General features: G+C 42.1%; 1 protein-coding gene across 1 annotated transcript in view; it reads right to left on the bottom strand.

Moving 5' to 3' along the window:
• Nucleotides 1-15,558, bottom strand: part of btv (dynein cytoplasmic heavy chain beethoven) — a 228,401-nt gene extending 212,843 nt beyond the window's left edge. The window contains exons 1-4 of the mRNA XM_080284359.1: nt 15,513-15,558; nt 6,806-6,954; nt 4,373-4,540; nt 2,115-2,253 (exon numbers count right to left, since the gene is read on the bottom strand). Of these exons, the coding sequence (XP_080140485.1) occupies nt 2,115-2,253; nt 4,373-4,540; nt 6,806-6,954; nt 15,513-15,558 (502 nt within the window). The remainder of the gene's footprint in view (nt 1-2,114; nt 2,254-4,372; nt 4,541-6,805; nt 6,955-15,512) is intronic.
• Between the last annotated feature and the right edge of the window lie 10,171 nt (nt 15,559-25,729).

Genomic DNA, 25,729 nt, shown 5'->3' with positions numbered 1-25,729 from the left:
AGCTGATGTGTGCTAGACTTATGCTGCATGTCATCATAATGAATGAAAACATCTGAAAACACTTACAAACAGTTGTAATTGGTAAAATGTCATTGAAACAGAAGTATACAAATAGAAAAAATATGTTGACTGATACAAGACACTTAGCATATAGCATGTTACGACTCGGACCAAACACGCTATGCTCGCGCGATGGTACAATGCTTATTTTTCATATATATATGTCTGAAATCCATTATATTGTTACTGTTATTGTTTATTAGTTCAAATTCAATAAATATAGAGGTGTTGTGTGTTGTTTCTCCCAGTATTCCTTACCATAGAAAACGTGAGTGCATATCACGTCCATTACAGAACACGACACCTGGCTTGGGGGACCTCACCTGAATGGACCACTTCTAGACCGCGGGAACCACTTTCTTTGTGATTTTCCTTCGTTTCTCGACCTAAGCAGAAGTTTTAGCCAAAAATAAATTTTTCCAAAAAGGCTCGGGACTGGGGGATGTTGGAGGTGCGGAAAACCTCGGGACGTGATGGGTTAACAAGGTACACCACAAACGACTTATGTGGAAATTGGAACACATAGGAGCACTGAAGGGGAACCTCTTGGAGTGGATGACAGACTTCTTGAGAGACAGGCAAATGAGGACATTAATAAAAGGCAGGATGTCTGGATGGAGGGAAGTAACAAGTGGAGTCCCACAGGGCTCAGTGTTAGCATCTATAATGTTCCTGATTTATGTAAAAGATATGGTAGATGGAATAAACAATTATGCATGTCTGTTTGCTGATGATGCGAAGATCATGAGGAAAGTAGAAGTTGAAGAAGAAGGGAAAATGCTGCAGGAGGGCCAGGAAAGGATTCATGATTGGAGCCAGATGTGGGAAATGAAATTCAATGCAAAGAAATGTAAAATATTGGAAATGGCTGCAAGTACCATGAGACCATCAGTGAATTGTTTGATGGATAATGAACCAACCACAAAAGGAAGAGACGAGAAGGACTTAAGAGTACTAGTCAAGGATAATTTGTCACCTGAAAAAACACATTAACAAGATAGTTAGAGAGATGTATAATCTATTGACTAACATAAGAGTAGCATTTCATTACATGGATGAGGAGATGATGAAAAAAAATGATACTGGCCATGATCCACAAGCAGGCTGGAATATGTGGCAGCAGTGCGGTTGTCCACATAAAATGAAAGATATAAACAAGATCGAGAAAATACGATGAACAGCAACAAGATGGTCTCTAGCCTGGCAGATCTGTCGAACAAGGAAAGGCTGGAAAAACTAGACCTGGCTTCTTTTGAGGAATGGAGAGAGAGGGGCGACATGAATGCAGTGTTCAGGGCCAGGATGGGAGTAGAAAAAATTGACAGAAAAGATCTGTTTGTATGAGATAGGAGAGTAACAAGAGGACAAGGATTGACACTAAAAAAGCCAAGTTGCTTGAAGGATATCAAGAAATATAGTTTTCCATATAGATGCACAGACCTGTGGAATAGTTTGGACAGAGATCGTCCAGTCTAAAAAACTTAAACAAGCTCAAAGCAAAATTTGACTTACAGAGAAACAGAGACAGGACCCCACTAGTGTAACTCATTTCCTGTATATCACAACTAGGTAAATACACACACACACACACACACACAAATCCATTTTAAATCACACACACAATGAAGTCTATGGATCACTTGCACTGCATATTTATGACTGCAATGGTTTAGTGATGTTACATCATGCACAAGAAGGCAACGTAACACCATATGCATGAGGAGACACTATCATAAGTGAGTGACGTATGAAAGCGAGAGCAGGAGCAAGCATACGGCACAAAGGGACGATGGAAGCTCTGGGGTCAGTGCAGCCGAGTCATAATGTGGTTCTGCATATGTAAACAATAACAGCCATCTTTGCTCAGAGAAGTGAAGGATGACTAGCCTGTCAGAGCATGCACAGGGTTTGTAACCATCACCCACATTGTATATGCATATTTGAAATACTGCACCCTAAAAATTGGTTCATTAGTAATCACATTAGTGAGTTATCACATACCAGTTCATCATAAAACAATATTCCTCTGTAACAGATAAGTGACGACTACTTACCCGCTAGTCGCTTTGATACACCATCTGAGTCAGTGGAATGATGTGGGCTCTGCTTCCTAAGGAGGCTACCCAGGCCATCTGAAAGTTCTGTTACCAGTGCCTGTAGTTTCGGATCCAGTTGCCCACTCCATTCAGAGTCCTGAAATACAGAACAAACACACATCATCATCATCTAATCCTGTGTTGCCCCATTAGAAGCATAGAAGCCTGGTGCATGGCAAGTTGGTCCTGACATTTAAGATGAGAGTGACCAGACTCACTCATCCCTGAGTGGCATTACGTGGGCAATAAACCCCAACCACCTCTTGAATATAAACCTGTGCAGGCTCAATCCAATTTGAGTGTCTTAATTACCACACACACACACACACACACACACACACACACACACACACACTGTACATATATATACTGTACAGCATACAGTACAGTAATCCCTTATTTATCCGGACGAGCAGTATCCGGACCTGTTCATTATCCGGATACTGGACCCTGGCTCTATCAAACCATTATCTGAATTTACTTGCTATTACCCAGACATAAAAGTCCCCATGAACTTTGGCTAGCTGGCTGATATGTTCAAACATTTGGTATTGTGGCCGCTGGGCCATGTGCGGGAAATAGACCGTAACCCACAACCAGAGCTAAAATGTCTGTCCCCCCTTTTACTGAATGGTCAAAGTCGCACGCTGGTCAGATCACTCCCTACGAACCTCCAGCACTCACGTAATACCAAAAGTAACCGACATGCGGTGTCAAAACGTCCGCATGCATCTCCATTGAATGTCCAAAGTCACACAACCACTGGGAATAACCTTTCCCAACTGCCACCACACATCTAACAGAGACTGCAAGCCACAAGTCAGGTGAAAGCGCTTGTCCGCCTCTACACCAAATGTCCAAAGTCGCGCAGTCACCAGGAGTTATTTCCCAACAGCCAATGTGTGTGTAAAACAGACCACAGGCCACAAGTCTGGTGAAAGTGCCCATCCACATCATGACAGAATGGCAAAAATCCTACCCACAGCCTTGCTTCTCCCCCCCATCCCGTCCCTCCTCCATACCTTCCCATGCTCCCCGCCTTGCTAGCCAGGCCTCCTGGCTCCCTCCTCACTCCCTCCCCTCCTTTGTGTTGAAAGCATTGACTTGTGACTTTTTAAAGTTATTGGCAATTTATCTGAATACTATTGGTCATATCAAAATTCTGAATTATCCACAAGAAATTCTGCATCTAGACATATGCTTAACTCTTGCAAGGTGCTGACAAAATTTTGCACAAGGGTGGTGCAAAGTAATATGAAGGCAAGTTTTACTCTTGAACACCATTTATTCTCAATTCAGTTCTGTTATTTTACTCATCACTTTTCTGTGTTTTTATTAGCTTATCTTATAGTATAAACAACAGCAAAGATGATGCTATACCTTTTATACTAACATAACCAATTTCCAGTGGCACATATGGGGTTGGTGGAGGATTAGTGCCCCTCCCTGTAAAACAATTAACTCTAAGCCCTTGGCCACCCTGTCTGGGATACATGGCGTCTGGCAATGAATGAATGAATGAAACATTTGGCCGTGGTTTTTTTTTTTTTTTTTTTTTTTTTTTTTTTTTTTTTTGTGTGTGTGTGTGTCCTGGAAGCAGCTATCACTCCTGAAAAAAAGATAATTGATTTTTGTCTTCAGGTTTTGGGGGGATTTTTATTGTTTATGAATGGTTTTCTTGGTGTTTAGCATTAATATGGATATTCCTATGTGTGTTTTGATGTCTCAATATGACAGAATGATTGGAAAACACTGCCAAAATTTGGAAGGGTACTGTGCATATATATATATATATATATATATATATATATATATATATATATTTTTGCATGGTTTTCATGGTGTTTGGAATTACTTTGGATATTCCTATGTGTGTTTTGATGTCTAAATATGGCAGACTGACCTGAAAACAGTGCCCCATGAGGAGCGTAGGAGTCCGGGGCTAGGCAAGTTGGTCCTGACATTTAAGATGACAGTGTATTCATTCATCTAATATTCTCTCCTCCATTCTTCTGGTGCTGAACAACTTTCCTATACTGTACTTTCAAACTTATATGAACTAACCTAATTCACTTGTAAAAACATTTTCTCATAACATCATGATGCATAAGTATCCAGCACACAATATATCATTCAGAAATAATGTAGCTCTCCAGCTAAGGCAAGAACTATATCAATCTTCTATTATAAAAATCAGAAACCTCAGCAGCTACTACCTTGAGCAGTATAGGTGCATAGAGCTTCTGGAGAGAGTGATAGAGGGTGGAGATGGGAGAGTCAATCATGGAGGACATGAAGATGTCCACCAAGTTATCAGCAGTGATTACATCTGGCTTAACTTTGAAGAACACCAGCAACTTGTCGTTCTTCAAGGATGAGTCAACCTAAAGAAAAACAACACAATCAGAACATTTCTACTATATCAATTAAACTATGAACTAAAGCAGAGCAGGACAGCAAAAGTTGGTACATGTACTGCTGTGGATATTAACTGAGTGCCAGTGGCAGTTCATGGGGAGATCTGTTAATTACTGTACAATATTCACAAACTAGTAAGTAGTACCAGACTGAGAGATTGTTAGTACAAGAAACAATTCATTGGTTTATAAAACTTTCAACATGCTTGCATGCATCAGCCTTGATCACCTAATGATGGTTCTCCATGCTGCACAATCTCTAGTAGCCTCCCTACCCAGTCCCCCAACCCAAACGTCACATTCTATAACATTGTCCAAAGTCTTTTTTTTAGTCTGCCTCTCACAACTCTCCCCTCAATGATCACATTTCTCGCATTTGTCATCCTCCATCATCTCCACATACCCAAACCATTTCAATCTATGCTTTCTCATCACATTAATAATACTGTACATTCAAGTTCCATCCTTCCTCTTAACTCTACAATTGCAATCCAACCCCCAGCCAGCCTCTCACTCAAGGACACACTACACATCCATCTAATCATTATCATTTCTGTGTGTCTGAGCCTACAAACATCCCCTTCCTTTACTTCCTTGGTTTCACTACTGTACAGCATTACATTCTGCATATAATGACCTTTAGCACAGGGGGGAGCGGGTAGAGTCCTCTCAATCTCAGGAGAGGCAACAGCTTCTTGAACTCATCCACACAATCTTCTGCAGCCACTTATCACAAACACCGCACGTGATAGAGTTACTTGCCACACCCTTGTGGCAAACTGTACATGGCCGCACTCTCTCTGTTTTGACCGCCACCAACCCAGGACATCATCTCTTTTGTTATATCTAAGTTTACTTTCAAACTCTTGTACCCCATTCCATCTCTCCACTTCCATTACACTTCCCCTGCCTCCCTCTCATTCTCTGCAATGAACACCAAGCCATAAGCATACCATTCCTCCCATGGGAGTGCACTTCTTGCATCACAATGAGAGACCTTCAAAGCCCCATGATAAACAATAAGGGGCTCACGATATATATATATATATATTTTTTTTTTTTTTTTTTTTTAAATATGTGACCGACTCTGGGCATAGGCTTCACTGCCTGCTTTCAAGGCCCAGTAGTCCTCCTACGTACCGCACACCTCTACATGTCACCACTTCGGCGCTAACACCCACCGTCCATATTGAATACATGCTAGGGCCGTCTCATACAGGACTGGTGTATTGGTACTAGCGGGGGTATTTTTACGACATGTTGGCGGGCCTTCTAGTAGATCAGTAAAGTCTGATTTTATGAAATTCAAATCCTTAAACTGTTCCCTGCCACAGCGGGATTTGACCCCGGGTCCGACAGGACTGCAGGCCAACTCTCTACCAATTGAGCCACCGCCTCCCCCTGATGCATGCCAACATTCTCAGAAAAATCATAATAAAAATTTCTGTTCCTTTCACCTAGGCATGACCTGCCTCAAACACTACCACAACCACTCTAACCATCCACTCCTCGATCCTAAGCTTTATCACTGTCCACTTCATGAACCTCCCTAGGGACTCTGTCAAAGACCTTCACAAAATCACCAAACACAAAGTACAGCTCCATATTCTTTCCTACATATTTTGCCTGATGCTGTCAGACAATGAATACTGCATCAGTAGTCTCTTTGCCTAACATAAACCAAAACTGCATCTCATCAATACATGAATTAACTTTTTCCCTTATTATACCTTCTAGGACTCTCTCCACTGCCCTCATTATCTGGTTCAGAAGCTTTATGCCTTTACAATTTCCTCTTTCCAGGGCATCACCCTTCCCCTTATACACACTTACAATCATTCTCATCATCTGGTCATCTGAAACATCATTCATATACAGTATACTCAGAATTTATCATATCAGTAACAAAGCCCACTTCTTTATCTCCTGATGTCTTCAACATTTCAGCTGCCCACCCAGATGCACCTGCCACCTTCCCTAACTGCATCCTGCCATCTGCTCTTCTTACAGCAGCAGCATCAGTCAAAGGCCAAGGGTCACACACTGGATCCGCTAGCTTTAAACCTTCCCCGTTCCAGTCAAATTCCTCATTCAGCAACTGGTTATAATGCTCTCTCCAAGCATCTTTAATATCCCCAATGTCTACCACTAAATTTCCTTCATGATTCCTCACATGACTGTGATTTATTTATATATTTATAAGTCTACTATACTCAGTCAATGATGTCCCACCGTGGTGCTGAAGATGATATGTCCCTCCTGCTGCACCATGTGAGCCCCCAGCAGCTGGCAGTTTCCAGAGTCCAGAAAAGTGTTAAGGCTGACATCATCTTGCAGCTTCATTAACAACTCCTCATTAACACTACTGCCAAAGTAATTCCCTGAAACAAAACAAACCCAAAATCATCCCTGTTGTAAATGCACCATGAGAATATCTATTGTACTGAATACACATCTGACAAAATCAGAAATAAAACTGGCAATACAACTTACAAGAAGTTTACCTTTAAAACACAATATATAACAATGTCCTGAAATTTTGTTTTACTAAGTAATTTCATGTCATACACTGTAAATACAGGGGTCTCCATATCCACAAGATACTGGTTTTAGAACACTAAGCAACTCATGAACTCATAAGGCCTGAACATATAAACTTATGAAAAAAGTCAACTGGTTCTGTGGCCTGTGATTACAGTAACTACTCCTTATGACTTCTGACCCTCCCTCCTCTTACCTAATCGCTGATTTAGTTCTGACACTCTGAGCCATTTAGCAGATATTATTACATGAGACTGCATAATATAATATTTACTAAAGTACCATTGCTAAGTAGCGGCAGGTACTGTAATGGGCAGAGCATGATGAAAAGGGTGGGTGTATGTGTGTGGTTTACTGAGACCTGGATGGCAAGATGATGGATGCAATGTTTGCCTTTTTCTAACAGCACCTCCATCTGCAGTTTTTCTTCTTGTGCCAGTGCTCAATCAATCACATCTTGATCACATTATAGTCGTGGCGCATGACTGAGGTTGTCATTATCGTACCCTGGCAACCTACCATTCAAAGTGCGTCTGATTTAGTATCATATTATACACAAATCATATTATTATGCGGGAATATATTATACATGAATATTATTATACACAAACATATAATACACAAATCACATGTGTCTCATATTATGCATGAAATCAGACGCACTTTTGAATGGTACGTTGCCAGGGCACGATAATAACAACCTCAGAGTCGTGCGCTGTGACTATAATTACTGTTCATGAAAGTAATGCACAGATCAAACTGAGAATAGGAATATCACCAATTATCTCAATGATATGTACTGTATTTTGTTTTGTGTGGTCTATTCTCCCTCAGTTCCAGCTCAGATCAACTGTTTGAATTTTCATGTGATTTGTCACACATATCGCTCAACTTCTGTAACTTCAGAGCTAAAAAATATTAATCATCATCCATAAATGTATCGTACAGATCATACTGACAATAATTCTGTCACACTTTGATGGAGTAATAAAAGATTTTGTTTCATGAGGGTTCAGTTCCTACTCAGCTGTTCTATAGTTTATGTAAATCATCACAAATATCACTCATGTTTTGTCACCTTAAAAACATTATCATTCAGAACTGTAATGCACTATCACACTGACAAGAATCATGATGTAGGAGACTGTATAGATCAGTGCCATATTGATCACACTCACATTAAGCTAGCCAGGCTAAACTAAGATTTCCACTGATATATGGTGATTATTTCTATGATAATTTTTGAAGTCAAATGGTTAGATTTCTGCACAGAGATTGATACTACTGTTTCTGTGAGTGGTTAAAATGGGATACCTTTATTCTATACCTAATAATTACCAGTAAAACAAAGATGGCAAACCTGACTTGGGTCTTGGCAGCTCCATTCCTCACATCTTCTAGATGTACGAAGGGTGATCAGAAAGTAATGACAGTTCGTGCTATAACATGAAAACCTTGAATGATGGGAGGTAGGGGAGCAAGGAGAGTGCAGAGTTGCCTGTCCTTACGAGTTTGAACTTGTCGCCGTATGCCTGACTTTTCTTGTTTTATTGTTGTGAGTGAATGCTTCACTCTTGTTTTTGCTCTCTGGCCAGAAACATGGATTACTCGAAAGAAGGCTGCAGGTTCTACATTTTTACGAGGTGGAAACTGGGAAAGAAAGCAACAGAGATTCGAGGGGAATTATTACAAGTTTATCCAGACACTACTCCTTCCCTGGAAACTGTTTCCCGCTGGGTTCGTGCTTTCACAGAAGGAAAAACTGAATTGAAAGATGAACAACGCTCTGGACGCCCCCGGACATCCGTGACCGAAGCAACAACTGTCCGTGCACGGTCCATCATTGACGAGGATCCAACTGTAACTCTTAGGTTCTTAGCCTTGGAGCTTGATATCAGTTATGGGAGTGCATATGACATCGTGCATGAACAATTACACCTGAGGAAGAAGTGTTGTCGATGGATACCCCATTTGTTGACTGATGAGCAAAAGGCTGAACGGGTGAGGATTTGTCGTGTCTGGCTTGCTGAATTTGAACCAAATGGTCCAAAACGGTTCTCAGATGTTGCTACTGGAGATGAGTGTTGGATTTCATTCTTCACAACCCGTGACAAGCAGTCAAACATGGTGTGGTTGGGCGATGAAGACCCTCGACCTCAGATTTTGAAGGTAGGATTTCGCAGCCGGAAGCGCCATTTCACCATCTTTTTCAATTCTCAAGGACCAATATGCGTGGATGTGATGCCTGAAAAGTCCACTATCACAGCCCAATACTACACAGACCAGGTCCTTCCACAAGTCTTGGAACACAAGGCCAATACTGCACCAACCCGCTGTTGGTCTCGCCTTTTGCTGCACCACGACAATGCTGCACCCCACAAAGCTCGCCTCACTATGCAGTACCTGGAACAACAAGGTATAACTCTGCTCCCCCACCCACCCTACTCCCCTGACCTGGCTCCCTGTGACTTTTGGTTGTTTCCAAAAATTAAATCTGCCATCGCTGGGAAGCAATTTCATCGCATCCAAGACTTGGCACGGACCGTCAATTCAGAACTCCGAAGTATACCGTCTTCAGAGTACCACGCTTGCTTCATGAAGTGGAGAAAGAGAATGGAACGCTGCATAGAGGTTGGAGGGGAGTACTTTGAAGGAATGTGAGTCATAGTTTGATAGTTCTTCATGCTAATAAAAGTTTATGGACTCACTGTCATTTCTTTCTAATCACCCCTCGTACTTTGCACTCGTCACAAAATTTCACATATAAGATAAACCTGAATATACAGGCCCTGTCTCGGATAAAGAGAATCATGAGACTTCACATGACCTCTCTGCATTAGGATGCTGGTCACTCTTTCTAGTTAAATGACTTTACAAATACTGTAGTGTAGGTGGTGATGACCATCATCCACTCACTTGATGTAACATGCTCGTACCTACTTCGTTCACCTTTTTCATTCTTCTTCAGTGTCTGCCCTCCTCACTTCCTACTTCCTATTTATCCCTCTCCTTTTTGCCACTTTTTATTACCCTTCTTTCCACTGCAGGTGGCTCTAAACTAAGTGACAAGCCTAATGGTTTCCTGTAACCTAGACATTTACAAAGATTGGTGGTAAATATATACCCAGATCACGGGGTGAAGTGAAGCCTACTATGGTGCCCTTGATAACTGGGTGGAGAGATGCAACTGCAGCATCCACCAGGAACCAAACCTAAAACTTTTCTCCACACCTCACTACAGCAAGACTCTGTCAACGACATGGGAACATCAGTTCAATGCACAAGGCAGCACTGCAAGGGAGACTGCTTACTCATGGTTGATGGGTCTACTCCGCAAGACAGACGGGTTTATCTATAACTATTAATAAAAAAAGGATAGTACTAAAAATGTGGCAGGTGGGGGTGCTCACCATCCACTCACTTGATGTAGTGTTGCTCTTGGGTGTCTGCCCTTTCCTCTCCTCCCCCCTTTCCTTCCTTCCTCTTCGCTCTTTCTTTATTTCATTCTTTCCTCGTCCTACTGCCTACAGGTGACTTTACACTCCCTCTTCTGTCTTTCTTTCCTTCATTCTCTCCTGTTCTTTCTGCCTATGGGTGACTCTATACTGAATGACAAGTTGAATAGTTTCCTGTCCACCAGAAAACCATTTACTATGCTAGGTGGTAACCACATACCTAAATTATGGCCCCTGGTGGTTTAGTGGGTAATTTAGGCACTCCAATTGGATTGAGCCGGTGAGGGCTTATATCCAGGGAATGGTTGGGGTTATTGCTCAAGTAATGCCACTCAGGGATGAGTGAGGCTGGTCACTCTCATCTTAAATGTCAGGACCAACTTGCCTAGCCCTGGACTCCTATGCTCCTTATGGGGCAACGTAGGATTGGATGATGGATGGATAGCACGAAAAATATATGGACCAAATTTCAACTACAGTAAACTCTCAATTATCTGTCGTCGCAATATCCAACCCAATGCAATATCCGGCAATGCTGCCTCAGCTCTATTAACCCGTGAATTGCGAGCCACAGCTTAGGCTGGGTTGCGTCGAGTTGAAAGCCACAGGCCGTGCATCACCATAAACAACTCGACCCCTACGCAAACTTACACATGGCTCTAGCAAAGATGGAGAGATTTTTTTTCTTTTCACCAGATGATGCCCTGGATGTTTATCTTCAAGATTATAATAAACAAAAACAATTTTATTTATTTATTTATTTTCTTATTTTTTCACTACCCCAGTACGTAAACTTACGCATGGCCCTACACAAAGATGGAGAGACAGAGATTTTTCTCTTTTCACCAGAAGATGTCCTGGATGTTTATCTTCAAGTTTATAATAAACAAAAACTAAAAAACTTTTTTTCTTTAATTTTTGCACACCATGGGGTGGGATAAAAAAGGGTACAGTAATTGTGCAATCCATGGGTTAAAGTAATATCTGGCGAAATTATGCAATGTCCGGGGTGAAACGGGGCATAACTGGTGGTGCTATACAATATCTGGCATCAAGGTGTGTCAACCAGCTCATAAATGGTACCAACCAGCTCTGCATTACTGTATTATACCATTACGTTCTTGCATTTTATGCTTAATTTTCATCTTTTACTCTTGGGAAAGTTCTTAGGGCAGAGGGTTGAGACGGACAGTAATGCAATATCCGGCTCGACGCCAAATATTGAGGTGATGGGGAGTACTATGCAATGTCCAGCATTTCAATTATTCGGCGTAGGGCTTGGCTGAATTACACAGAATAACTGAGAGTTTAATGTAATCTTAGTAAACTTAATGACATACAGTGATCCTTTGATTTTCAGACACTTAGTTACAGCAGTTCTCGGCACTGTTAGATGAAAAATCTACACTCTTGCCATTATTGTTCATTTTTTACGTTAAAAAACTTCACTATCACGCACCTGCGTTGGTTTCTGATGGCTTTGAGGGATTCAAAGACGAGGCCCTACTTGAGGAGTTAATCTCAGGTGGTGGAGACCACTAACTCTCCATCCCCTAGCTTAGAATCCCATACCGCAAGCCCATCTCAGGTATCTACAGTGTATGTGTTTCTTCCTTACGTTGCCATTTTCATAATTTTCTATTACAGTAACCTAACCCTGCCTATGTGTGTTTCAGACACTTACCATAACAGTATGTGTATGTAATGGGTCTAAACTGTTCTATCTCTCTATCTATAGCCAGATGCCATAATCCCAAAATTGCTGGCAGTTTGAATTAGTAGTTATGCGCTTTCTTCTTTTGCGCCACAGTTTGTCTCAACTCTTCATTCCATCATGCTTTTCCTTGCACCCTCTTTCATCTTCTCTCCACCACACACACCATTATATATGTTGCACAGATTTCATCTGTGAGTACCTTGCACACACCTTCCACCTCCTGCATCTGTTCCAAATCATATTTACCCAATTGCTCCTCCACTTCTCTCTTATATTCTACGTTTTTTCCATCCTCTTGAAATCTTTCTACCCACCTTGTATGGAGTACTTCCTCCTGTCCATTCATTGCATTTGTACCTTGACTTTCACCACCACCAAGCAGTAGTCAGAAAGTTCACTTCCCCAATCTTTTTATGCTCATGTGTCCATTACATACCTTCTCATTCTCTCATCCACACACACATAATCAATAATTGTCTTTTGTTCATTCAGTTCACCACCCACCCTTCTCATCACTCGCAAGGTATACTTATGGATAACACTGTACCTAAAGAGGGCATTGGCTATCACCAACCCCCTCTCCGAACAAATGTCCATTATAGCACTGCCATTCTCATCCACATCAGCAGGCACACCCTACTCACCAACTACTCCACCAACCTTCACATTCCCTACTTTTCCATTCATATCTCCACTCAAAAACTCTCTCTCATTCCTCTCAAACTCTTCCATGCATGCTTCCACATTTGCCTAGAACTTGTCTTTCACTTTGATTGCACGATCTTGCATTTGTGCATACACAGATGCAATCACCCACGTCTGTATTCCTATTTTCAATCCTACCCACACAATCCTTAAACCAACTGATAAATACTCTCTTATATTCTCCTTCCATCTCTTGCACGCATCAATACGTACATCCTCTTTTGCCCTCTCATTCTCACCTACTCTTGCACATACACACGTCTCCCCCTATATTTGCAAGGGTTAGAGGACACAGACCCCCATGAATGATGGGGATCCACAGATTTTGGATGCTCCCCCTAGAAAATGCCCACACAATATCAAATTACCCGTAACATGGCGTCCGACAGCCACGAATGACTGCCCCTCATGCACCATCTTCAGCAGTTTCACTTTTCCTTTCAGTGACATCACTTTCTTTTGCGGCTAAGTCTCCCTTGCAGCAGATGAACCTGAACAACACACTTAGGACCCAATTTTCACAGGGATAAAGAATGGAGTTGATTAACAAAGCCATAATAACAGGCAAAACACACGCAGATGTACAACCCATGGAGAGAGTCCTAGAGGGTATGATTAGAGAAAGTGTGAATACTGATGAGATGCAGTTTGTGCAAGTGCCAGGCAGAGGGAACACTGATGCCATAATTCATTGTCCAACAGCTTCAGGAAAAATATATAGGACAGCTTCAGGAAAAATATATAGGATGGAAATGGGAGTTGCACTTTGTTTTTGTCCATTTGGAGAAGGCCTTTGACAAAGTACTTAAGAAGAGGATGAAGAGGGCAATGAGAAACCTGGGATCATGGAGTGGCTGGTTAGAGTGGTAATGACTATGTATGTGGATACTCATATCCAAATGAAAGTGAATGGCCATTTGAGTGATAAGTTTTCCAAGAATGCTGGAGTGCATCAAGGGTCAGTCTTGTGCCACTTTTTGTTTGTCATGGTGCTTGAAGCTCTATCATGTGACTTCAGAAATGAACTCCCATGAGAGATACTGTATACTGATGACTTGGTGTTGATTGCAATATGAAAAGGAGGTCTAGGAAACATTTAGGAAATGGAGAGACTGAATTGGACACAAGGATTTGAGAGTTAAATGCAGATAAAATAAAAGTGATGATATTCAAGGCTAAGGGTGGTACTGTTAAAGCAGAGGGAGTTCAGCCATGTGCACTTTGCTATAAAGGTGCTAGAAATAACTCCATCTTGTGCAGCATTTGTGATAAGTGGGTGCATAAAAGATGTAAAGGTATTACAGGTAGGCTGCAAAACGATACAGAGATCGCATGACCACTGTGTTGGGAAGAGCACGTCCTCACTGTCAGGCATCAGAGGATTGATCTTGCTGGAGAATCTCTTGAGTATGTGAAATTTTGTTGTTTGAGGGACATGCTATGTGCTGGAGGTAGGGCTAGAGTAAGGAGTGGTTGGAGGAAGTTCAGGGAGCTACTGTCTCTCCTAACATTTACAGTTCCCTCCCTCTGTGCTAAGGGATCTTTGTATGTGGCATGTGTTAGGAATATAATGCAGTATGGTAGTGAGACCTGGGCAGCAAAGGAAAAGGATATTTGTAGGTTTAAATGTACGGAAATGACAATGATTAGATGGATGTGTAGTGCGTCCTTGAATACGAGACCTGGGGGGCTAGGACTGCAACTGAAGACCTGAGAGGAAGTATGGGACTTGAATTTGTTGGTAACATGATAGTGGTAGGTGGTGGCAACCATCATCCTCTCACCTTTATGTAGTGCTGCCTACTTCTTCCTTAGTCTTTATCTTTCTTTTTCTGTGCCTGCCCCCTTTTCTTCCTGTTTCCCACATCTTTCCTGTCACTTCTTATTGCTTTTCTTTCCTTTACAGGTGGCTTTACATTGTGTGACAAGCCAAATGGTTTCCTTTAAGTCAAGAAACCATTTACAACGCTGGGTGGTAACCATATAACCAAACCATACATGCTCCCTACGTGCCAACAGGTGGGCTGGTGGGGGATTAGTGCCCTTCCCTGTAAAACAAATAACTCAAAGTCAAATGGCCACCCCTTATGGGATTATAGCATCTGGCAATAGATAGACAGATAGACAGATGAGGAGAAGCAGACTGAGATGGTTGTGGCATACTGAAAGGATGGAGGATGATAATTGGGTGCAGAAGGTGAGAGGTGTGAATGCTGAGGGTAGGATTGCAAGAGGCAGACCAAAAAAGACCTGAGACACAGTCACAGATTGTGACCTCAAGGATAAGGGACTGAACAGGGAGGCTGCCAGAAATCAAGCAGCATGGACAGCCATCATTAGGTGACCAAGGACAACGAATGTTAGCATGCTGGAGTCTTTCTAAACGATACAAATTTATACCACATGGCACTGAACTATTAAGCCATATGAGGGTTTATATCTTGTTTGTGGGAAGATGTGTGAGAAAATACCAGTATGGTTGTGTGGAATTCTACAAAGAATCACTTTCAGTATTTCATACCAGCTATTGTAATGATAAAACTCTTGCGCACATCTGCTGACTCCATTCTTCAGTACAGTTGTTCCTTCTGTGCATCTGTCATTCAGCTACATTCTGAAACAGATGATATATATATTAATACATTACAAGGAGACTGGCTACTGCCAATACTGGGAAGTACAGTACTGTATTATCATATGTGAAATGCACCTACAAGCTTGGTGGCAAGCCACAGTTATTAAGCCTTGTGCAGGTAACTAAACCACAGGCAAACAAAATCCAAGTCCTAGATGAGATTCACTGATTTTCAAGTTTTTATACACCTCAGTTTTAAACATTCTAATAGCAGTATCCATGGGACTGGAGGCAAAGGAATGCTGTACTACTCATTCATTCACCATCCAATCCAGTGTTGTCCCACGAAGAGCGCAGGAGCCCGGGGCTAGGCAAGTTGGTCCTGGCATTTAAGAGGAGAGTGACCAACCTCACTCATCCCTGAGTGGCATTACGTGAGCAACAAACCCCAACCAACCCCCTGGATTTAAACCCCCACTGGTTCAATCTGATTGGAGTGCCTTAATTAGCCACTAAACCACCAGGTGCCATAATTTGGTTATACGGTTACCACCCAGTGCAGCAAATGGTTTCCTGGTGTACAGTAGGGTTGTCATATGTCCTGATTTTCCCGGACATATCCTGCCATGAGCCCAGGCTAGCGGCTGTGGCAGTGGGCTCTGGGCACCCTTCTTGCACAGCTACAGGGACACCCTCCAAGTGCTCCTTGGCACTGTAACTGCCCCGCCATTATACACCCAATGATAAGGCAGCCTCCTGGGCCGTTACTGGTACTCCCAGGTTTGAGTCCCTTTCTATTAAGTGGAAGTGACAGCCTTAGAACCACAATGCCCTATACCCTCTAGCACAGATCTGTGCTCCATCCCATCCCAATCCCCATAACTACATTAACAGAGCCCACACCATGCCTTTCCTTAGGCCTACCACTAGGTAGTGGGAATAAAGTTTTCTTATTGCATGCCCTTGCTGGTGCTCTAACCCCTGTGACACAGTAGGGTATGTTGTGTGGTATGTAATGTGCATGTAGAGTTGAGGATAATAATAATAATAAAAATAATAATAATAATAATAATAATGATAATAATAATAATGATAATAATAATAATAATAATAATAATAATAATAATATAATAATAATAATAATAATAATAATAATAATAATAATGGAAACCATCTTGGTAGCAAGATATCAGACTAACTACAGTACTGCAGATGACACTGAAGTGTAGAGGTTAACTACCCACACATCACCAAGTTACCACAAAATTTTTCTAATATAAAACACTACAGTAATATAAATTTGTTACCAAATCCCTTCAACGTCAGCATGGGTAATAGCTACTAGCTCGCAAAATTTCCTACCCACCTATCTGACATTACACATCAGTACGGCTAATACGCCTTATCACTGATATGGTCAACACAACTGAACAAACATGTACAATTTCTATCCGAAGAGGCTTAAGTGGTACAAGATTACTTAAAATGAGCTATAAAAAAAAGGTATGTCTACTTAAAACAGTGCATTACTGCTCCTGCTTTCAGTTAAAATGTTTAAATGATAGTTATACATACTTGACAAATACCATTCCAATACTTACATGTTCTCACGCTCACACACGATGAAAAATCTATGGAAAAGTAGCGACGTCGCAAACCTCACCACGGCTCGGTTTGGAATTTCGTGAGATATTTAGACGAGTTGCCAAATCTTCATTTTTGTAATTTATTTACATAGAAAATTCATATATTTTAAATTCAACAAGCGTGCCAGAACTTCACTGTATAATTAGAGATCACTAATATTTTTCTGAGATGGCGTAAGTAAATTATCATACCTAAAAAGTAATATACGTGTTACTAACCACTACCGGTTGCCATGGAAACGAATACAAACACGTGTCTGACGCAGTGTAAACATCGTCTTTCCAACAGTGCCGTTTGTATGATGCTGCTAGTTGTAGCTGTACCGTACGCTCAATATATCAGTATTGTACAGAAGCACTGTTATCATTATTGCTCACACTCACATGAATTTTGGTACACTAACTTAGGTTGAATAAAAAAATTTATGGATTATGAATATCCCACAGTGCGTGAACACTAATCTCAAAAAGACTACCAGGAACCCTAGCAGATTTACAAAAGGAGTTAATAGTGTAGTATCATTAGCTAGGAATGTTTCTTTGTTGGCAGTCAGGGGGTTCTATATGAATTACCGTCTGACACAGCTCATAAAGTTTACTTCACATGGATTCCTTCCCATGGTGCGATACCCGTTGATGAAAGGCAGGCTGTTTAGCTTGTAATGATTTGCTTCTGGATTCTCCCAGTATTAATGCTGAATATATCTGTACTTATGTTAAGTGTAGGCTACGATCAACTGACTTCTTAGTCATGATAGTACTAAGCTTCATTCTAGCATGAAAAAAACGGCAGTAGCCAACAACATAAGTTAGCTCATTATTATGTGACTGTCTCACAATAGTCAGGTAACATAGCCAAATAGATGGAGTTTATGACTGTGTTGTTATGAGACGGAGACTTGGTTAACAATATTAAGAGGATGACCTTGTTGCCTTGGCAGTTTGTGATGCACCCACATCACACACACTGCATCACAGTATTATGGAATGACTGCACACACACACCACAAAGCCAGTCAGGAGACAGGACGTGTGTGCTGGGCATTCCCCAGGTCCTGTCCTCCCCACTTACTGTTTTTTAATCAGCCCATACCCCACTGACCGGGCTAATGTATGCCCGGCCTGCACTATATGTGCAGGGAATCTATCAACGAACGAACGAATGACTGCAAACTATAGGAATCCATAACTTAGGTTATTTTATCTATCCATAGCCATACGCCATTAACCTATAAGAGGTGGCCATTTGTCATCGAGTTAGTTGATTTATGAGGAGGGACACTAACCCTCAGCCAAACCACTTTTTGACACGTTGGGTACATGTATGGGTTGGTCATGTGGTTACCACCCAGCATTGTAAATGGTTCCCTGGCTTACAGGAAACCATTAGGCTTGTCACTCAGTGTAAAGCCACCTCAGAAGGAAAGAGTAATGAAAAATGACACCGAGAGATACAGGACAAGAGGAGGGCAGACATTGAAAAAGAATGATAAAGGTGAAGGAGGAAAGAGGCATCACTACATCAGGTGAGTGGATGATGGGTCACCACCACCTACCACCGTCACCAACTACCAGTGAGCAAATTTCGTGGTTAATCAATGAGAAGATTAAAATACCCAGGACAATGACAACGAGGAAATGTACCTTAGTCCCTGCTCCAACTGTGACCACAGAAATTCAGTGTGCCGCCAGAAGCCACCATCGGATAGCCACAGTATGAGTATCAGAACCAGGACATAAGAAGCCCACATGCACAGCTCCAGGAAGACCCTCTAGCCTGGAGTCGCCACCCAGCCACCACCATAACCTGAGCCACTAGTACCACCAACAACGGGAGCTTGTCAATCCAGTGTCTTCTCTAAGCGGCACACCCGAGCTTGCTAGATGCGGCTTGGCAACACAGAAGGATTCCCCTGTGTCTGCTAGAGACAGCACATCCGAGGTTGCTAGAGGTGGCTTGGCAATGCAGAAGGAGTTCCTGTACCCTTCTGTGTCTGCTAGAGGCGACAAAACCAAGCTTGCTAAAGGCAGCTTGGCAACGCAAAAGGATCTTCCTGTGTTTGCTTGAAGTGGCAAACCCGAGCTTGCTAGAGGCAGCTTGTCAGTGCAGAAGTAGTTTCTGTACCCTCCCATCTGTTAGAGGCACCACAACGAATCTTGCTAGAGGCGGCTTGGCAATGCAGAAGGAGTTCCTGACCTCGTCCTCGCCCTGCGGACCCACTGAGGCTAGTCCTGGAACCTGAGGGCCAAGACGCTCCCCTGAACCAGGCCAACTACCCTACCTTGTCATGGCCTCTGGAGTGGATCCCCTTTCCTCACACTCTCAGATATCACCCACCTATCTCTGGAAAAAGAATCCTGGGACTAATAGACTAGTCTTGCCGTCCCAGGAATCCCTAGTCCCTTCTAACTTCACCACCAGATCCCCTTGGGGCACACATCACACTCACCTCCATCCCCAGACTAAAAGAGAGAAAGAGCCAGGTATCAGGTCTCCACTTTTCAGAGCCAGAGTCATACCCTATCTCCCCTTTTGTCCTACCAAATGTTCACACACAACACCCCTTACAGACATAGCGTCGAATCCCGGCCCCTTCCTTTTCCAGAGTGTACCCCTGTCGCAAGCACCTGTATTCCCCTGGGGGTGTCTCCCTCCAAACCCACCTCCCAAGCCTCACTTCCCCTGATTGACCTTTTCTTTTAATGACTCTTCCCTTGGTGTATCAAGGGCGTGTACAGGATCAACTGTGACATTAAAATTATTGTATTATATCTTGAGTTTATGTGTCTACCTTGTATTCTTAAGGTGTGTTGAACCTTGCTTTGTGTGTTCCTCCCTATTTAGAAGATCCCCACCAGACCTGGATTGCCCTAGCGTATCAAAAATATTAATTGCTATTCTCCATGAATATCCTGAATTTGTACCTATTAAGGTTTTAGAAAGACACCTATATTCATTAGCTATATGATTACACATAAAATGAATTGTTTGAATCTTGTATTAACTGCCTTTCTCAGTAAACACTGTTAACTTCATTTTTCATCATCTGTACTTGCTGAAGACTGTGTGGCAAAATTCACTAGCTTCTTGTGTTCTACGCTGTACTTGTATGCACTTTTTAACCACTGATTGTGTGAAACTAGGGTTTATTATCACTGTGGATGTTGTTGTTGTTGTGGTGGTGGTGGTAGTGTTGATGGTTATTGTGGTGGTGGTTGTTGTTGTGGTGGTGGTGGTAGTGTTCATGGTTATTGTGGTGGTGGTTGTTGTTGTGGTAGTGGTGGTTGTGGTAATGTTGGTGGTTGTTGTGGTGGTGATGGTGGTTGTTGTTGTTGTTGTTGTGGTGGTGGTGATGGTAATTGTGGTGGTGGTTGCTGTAGTGGTGGTTGTTGTAGTGGCAGTTGTTGTTGTGGTGGTGGTGGTTGTTGCTGTTGCAATGCTGGTGGTGGTGGTTGTTGCTGTTATGGTGATGGTGGTGGTTGTTGCTGTGGTGATGGTAGTTGTGGTGGTAGTTGTCGTGGTGGTTGTTGTTGCTGTAGTGGCAGTTGTTGTTGTGGTGATGGTTGTTGTTGTTGTGGTGGTAGTGGCAGTTGTTGTTGTTATGGTGGTGGTGGTTGTTGTTGTTATGGTGGTGGTGGTTGTTGTTGTTATGGTGGTGGTGGTTGTTGTTGTTATGGTGGTGGTGGTTGTTGTTGTTATGGTGGTGGTGGTTGTTGTTGTGGCAATGGTGGTGGTTGTTGTTGTGGCAATGGTGGTGGTTGTTGTGGTGATGGTGGTGGTGGTTGTTGTGGTGATGGTGGTGGTGGTTGTTGTGGTGATGGTGGTGGTGGTTGTTTTGGTGACTGTGGTGGGTGTTGTGGTGCTGGTGGTGGCTGCTGTGGTGGTGGTGGTTGTTATTATTGTGGTTGTGGTGGTGGTTGTTATTATTGTGGTTGTGGTGGTGGTTGTTGTGGCTGTTGTGGTGGTGGTTGTTGTGGCTGTTGTGGTGGTGGTTTTTATTGTGGTTGCTGTGGTGGTGGTTGTTGTGGTGGTGATTGTTGTGGTGGTGGTGGTTGTTGTGGTGGTGGTTGCTGTTGCAGTTGTTGTGGTGGTTGTGGTGGTATAAGTTGTTGTTGTGGTGGTGGTTGTGATGGTAGTGGTGGTTGTTGTGGTGGTGGTTGTGGCAGTAGTGGTTTTTGTGGTGATAGTTGTTGTTGTTGTGGCAGTTGTTGTGGTGGTGGTGGTTGTGCTTCCTGGTTCATCTGAAATGTGAACTTGGTGGACTGCAGGCTTAAGTTTCCCATCTGCACCCCACCATCCTCCTTTTGGGGGATAGGGAAGTAGCTGAGGGACATTTGCATAACTACAGTTGAGTTGCTTGCGCTATCAGAGCCACCACAGATTTTTTCCAAAGCTTTCTGCACCCCTAAAGTAGTAGTATTGTGGTATTTCTAGGTATATAGTGGTCAACTTTGCCTGTTGTCAGGAATACATCGTCACCCTTGACCATTCCAAGACGGCAGCTGTGCAGACGCATCGAAAGTACAGTAGTGTCATGTGGCATCTAGGCTTATTTATATCTATGGGTCTGGAGATCCCCATAGCAAAAGGGAGACTACCCTAGAAAATGGCGGCCAACACAGTTTGTGCATGCCAGTGTAATGCCGAAAGGAAGTGGCGTGGCCAGTAAGGGAGGCGCCAAGAGCGTGCGACCGTTTGTCAATCTGGGCCCAGGGGGGTTGCCCGGAGATGCCCAGTTGTAAGTAAAAGTTATCTAAGTAAGAATTATCTTCCTACAAAATGGGTATTATCTTCAGAAAAGCAGCTATGGAAGGAGTTAAGAGAAGGGATCAAAGTACAGTAGAAAACAGAATGATGATTTCTTCCTAGAAATGGTTGAAATGGAAACATATAATAAATCAGTAGAGAAAGCGAATAAACTGGAGAAAAGTTTTCAAAGGGAAATAGATGAAATTAAGAAGGAACTACACATGCAGAAGGAAGAAAATGAAAAATTAGTAATGGAATTAAACAAAAAAGACAACAATAGATGAGCTTTCTCTTGAGGTAGTTTCACTTAGAAAGAAGACTAGTGAAATGGCGAGTACAGTTGTCAACCATGAAAGTATGATGGAGGAGTTCAGAAATGATAGAGATAATTAGGCAGGCAAGCAGTCTGTTAGACCAAAGAAGTTAATTAATTTAATTTTTTTAAAGGGATTAATCCCCGAGCTAGACCTCGTCAGATCATATAGCCCTGCTAGGGTTACAGGAGAGCACTACCCCTCCCAGCACGGCAGCCACCAGGCGAGGCGCGAACTCGCAACCTCACGATTACGAGCCCGACACCCTACCACCGAGCTACCGCGCTCCCTCAGACCAAAGAAGTGATATTGAAGAGAAGATAACTCAGGTGATTGATATGAATAGAAAATGCAAAGATGAAGTACAAACTATGTAGGCCTATGCTGAAATGGTGGAAGTAAAGAAAGATTTTGAAACAAAGATTTTGAAGCATAAGAAAGGAAGAGAAAGAAATAATGAAAAACAACCCAAAACTGGCCAAGGAATTGGCAAAGATCAATAGTAATCACTGGTTAAGATAAAGAAGAAATAAAAAACAGAGTCTTGAGAGACCAAAAGGAGATGGTAAATATAATAAACATATTGAAGGAAGTATCAGAAGATATATCTGATAAAGATATAGAAGAACACAAAAGGCTAGGAAAATATGAATGAAATAAGTGAAGGCCTCTGAAAGAAACCTTCCAAAATGTGAACACTGTAGAGGAAATATTAAAAAATGCCAAAAGTCATAGTTGGGGGAAAATGTAAGCAAAGTAAGCCAAGAGTCATACAAAATCAATGGATCATAACCCACAACTGCAGTGTCAACAGTCAACAATGAGCTTGCCACACACAGGGCTGTATGTCACTGCACAGCCTGGTGGCAGTCATGGCAGCTTCATGTACCCTCTCATAATCTGGGCCATTAAAAAGTTCCCAGGTTAATTAATGAGCTTAATTCAGAAGGGGGAGAGAATGAAAGAGAAGAAAAGATTATAGTAACAGAAGTATCACAGCTGAAAATAGGGAAATAAAAGTGAAGAGAAAAGAGGAGGCAGTAAGAGAAGGAAGTGGAAGACAGATGAGAATGGTGCAGCACTCCTTCCTTATGTTAGGACTGAATTTGCACACCTGTAGTTAGATTTATGGAACTTTTCATATTGTCAGTAATGTATTCATCCAGTAACTGTCATATGGTACCACACTGACAGGTATATAGTGTAGAAATCTAATTACATGAAATAAACAACATCCCATGCCATCCTGAATGTTTATTAAAAGTATTGTACATCAGGCACCCAATCTCTAAACCTGTATAATGGTGTCTTCCTTGCCAATACGACCATTATTGAATGTCTCTTTCCCTGTTACTATGAATGCCACTCTCTCTCTTTATCCACTCCAAAAATATTATGCATTGATTATATACAGAAAGTGAATCTATGTACATTAATGTACAGCACTTCTAATAAAGTAATATACCTGTGTGTGTGTGTGCAAATATATATATATATATATATATATATATATATATATACACACACACACAGCTCCCCAGGAGGAAAGGACATAACTTCTGGAAATTATAGATAAGGGAATTCTAAGTAAAAAATGTTGCATCATCAGTCCAAATCTCACCTGTTACTGAGCTATAATTACTGATGACCTTAGGGGTAAAAATTAAGATCTTCATCATTCACCCATAAGGTTATCAGTAATTGTACCCCTGTAATGGCTCAGATTTGGACCCATGTTCATATACCAATATTATTATCATCATTTATTTATTTATTTTTTTGCATACTGTACAATTCACACATCTATTATTTCCCAAAGTTATGCACTTTCCTCCAACAACACTCTGTGTGTGTGTGTGTGTGTGTGTGTGTGTGTGTGTGTGTAATTCACCGGGTCGGTCAGGATCACTTGATGGTCGTGATCGTCAGCTTTTACCCTCCCGGAAGGGAGCTGAGAGTTCATATAGTCCGATCTAAGGGCAAGGCTGTGACCTTCACACACGCACACACCCGTACCCTTGCTCAAGGGGGACAGTAATCACCCACTTCGTCAGTGAAACTTTTCGCAACCTGAGCGAGGCGCAAACTCCCGTCCACCAGTTGGCAAGCGGGAACGTTACTACTGCACCAGCGAGCAGTGTGTGTGTGTGTGTGTGTGTGTGTGTGTGTGTGTGTGTGTGTGTGTGTGTGTGTAATTCACCGGGTCGGTCAGGATCACGTGATGGTTTTGTGATCATCGGCATTTTACCCTCCCGGAAGAGAGCTGAGAGCTCATAGAGTCCGATCTAAGGGCAAAGCCTTGACCTTCACACACGCACACACCCATCCTCTTGCTCAAGGAGGACAGTGACCACCCACTTTGTCAGTGAAACTTTTTCGCATCCTGAGCAAGGCGCGAACCCCCGACTTAGCATATGTATATAGGTCCTGGCAGATGCTAGGCGAGAGCGTTACCACTGCACCAGCGAGCGGTGTGTGTGTGTGTGTGTGTGTGTGTGTGTGTGTGTGTGTGTGTGTGTGTGTGTGTGTGTGTGTGTGTGTGTGTGTGTGTGTGTGTGTGTGTGTGTGTGTGTGTGTGTGTGTGTGTGCATATATAAAATACATAATACAAAATATATTGTATACAAACTAATACTTTTGTCACTTCATTAAACATTAGAATATAACAAGAAAGTGGAGAAAAAGATAACAAGAAAATGGAAACAACAAAAAGATATAACAAAAAAAACTGTGGTGTCTGATTCAATGTCAAGATAAAAACAATGAGGCTTGGTCCAATAAAAATCAAAGCTTCATCTATCTTCCATCATCCACTCTCTCAGTGCTTCATCAGAAGCATTAGGTGCACAGAGCTAGACTACTTAGTCCTAATATTTAAAGTACATGGTCAGTTGCATTCCCAGTTTGAATTATATGAGCAATAAACTTCAACCACTCCTTAACCTGTGGATTGTGAGCCACAGCTCAGGCTGTGCTGGCTGTGCATCACTGCTAACTACACTATCCCTACGCAAACTTACGCATGGCACTATGCAAAGATGGAGAGAGAGAGATTTTTTTTCTTTTCACCAGATGATGCCCTGGATGTTTATCTTCAAGTTTATAATAAACAAAAACAAATTTTTTGTTTTGTTTTTTATTCATTTTATCACTACTCCCCTTCGTAAACTTACCCATGGCCCTACGCAAAGACGGGAGAGAGATTATTTTTTTTTTTTCCCCTCTCCTCCATCCTTCTTTCCTTTCATCCTCTTCCATCTTTCTTTCTTTTGTTCTTTACTTGTCCTTCTGCCTACGGGTGACTTTACACTCCCTGTTCTGTCTTTCTTTCCTTCATTCTTTCCTCTTCCGTCTGACTGTGGGTGACTCTACACTGAGTGACAAGCCAAATGGTTTCTTGTACACCAGGAAACCATTTACTATGCTGGGTGGTAACCATATAACCAAATTTTT

The sequence above is a fragment of the Coenobita brevimanus genome, chromosome 101, assembly GCF_032717465.1.
Source record: "Coenobita brevimanus isolate Jiangsu-jjx chromosome 101, ASM3271746v2, whole genome shotgun sequence".
NCBI lineage: Eukaryota > Metazoa > Arthropoda > Malacostraca > Decapoda > Coenobitidae > Coenobita > Coenobita brevimanus.
Note: the sequence above shows the minus strand (reverse complement) of the source record. Positions and strands in the feature narration are given on the sequence as shown.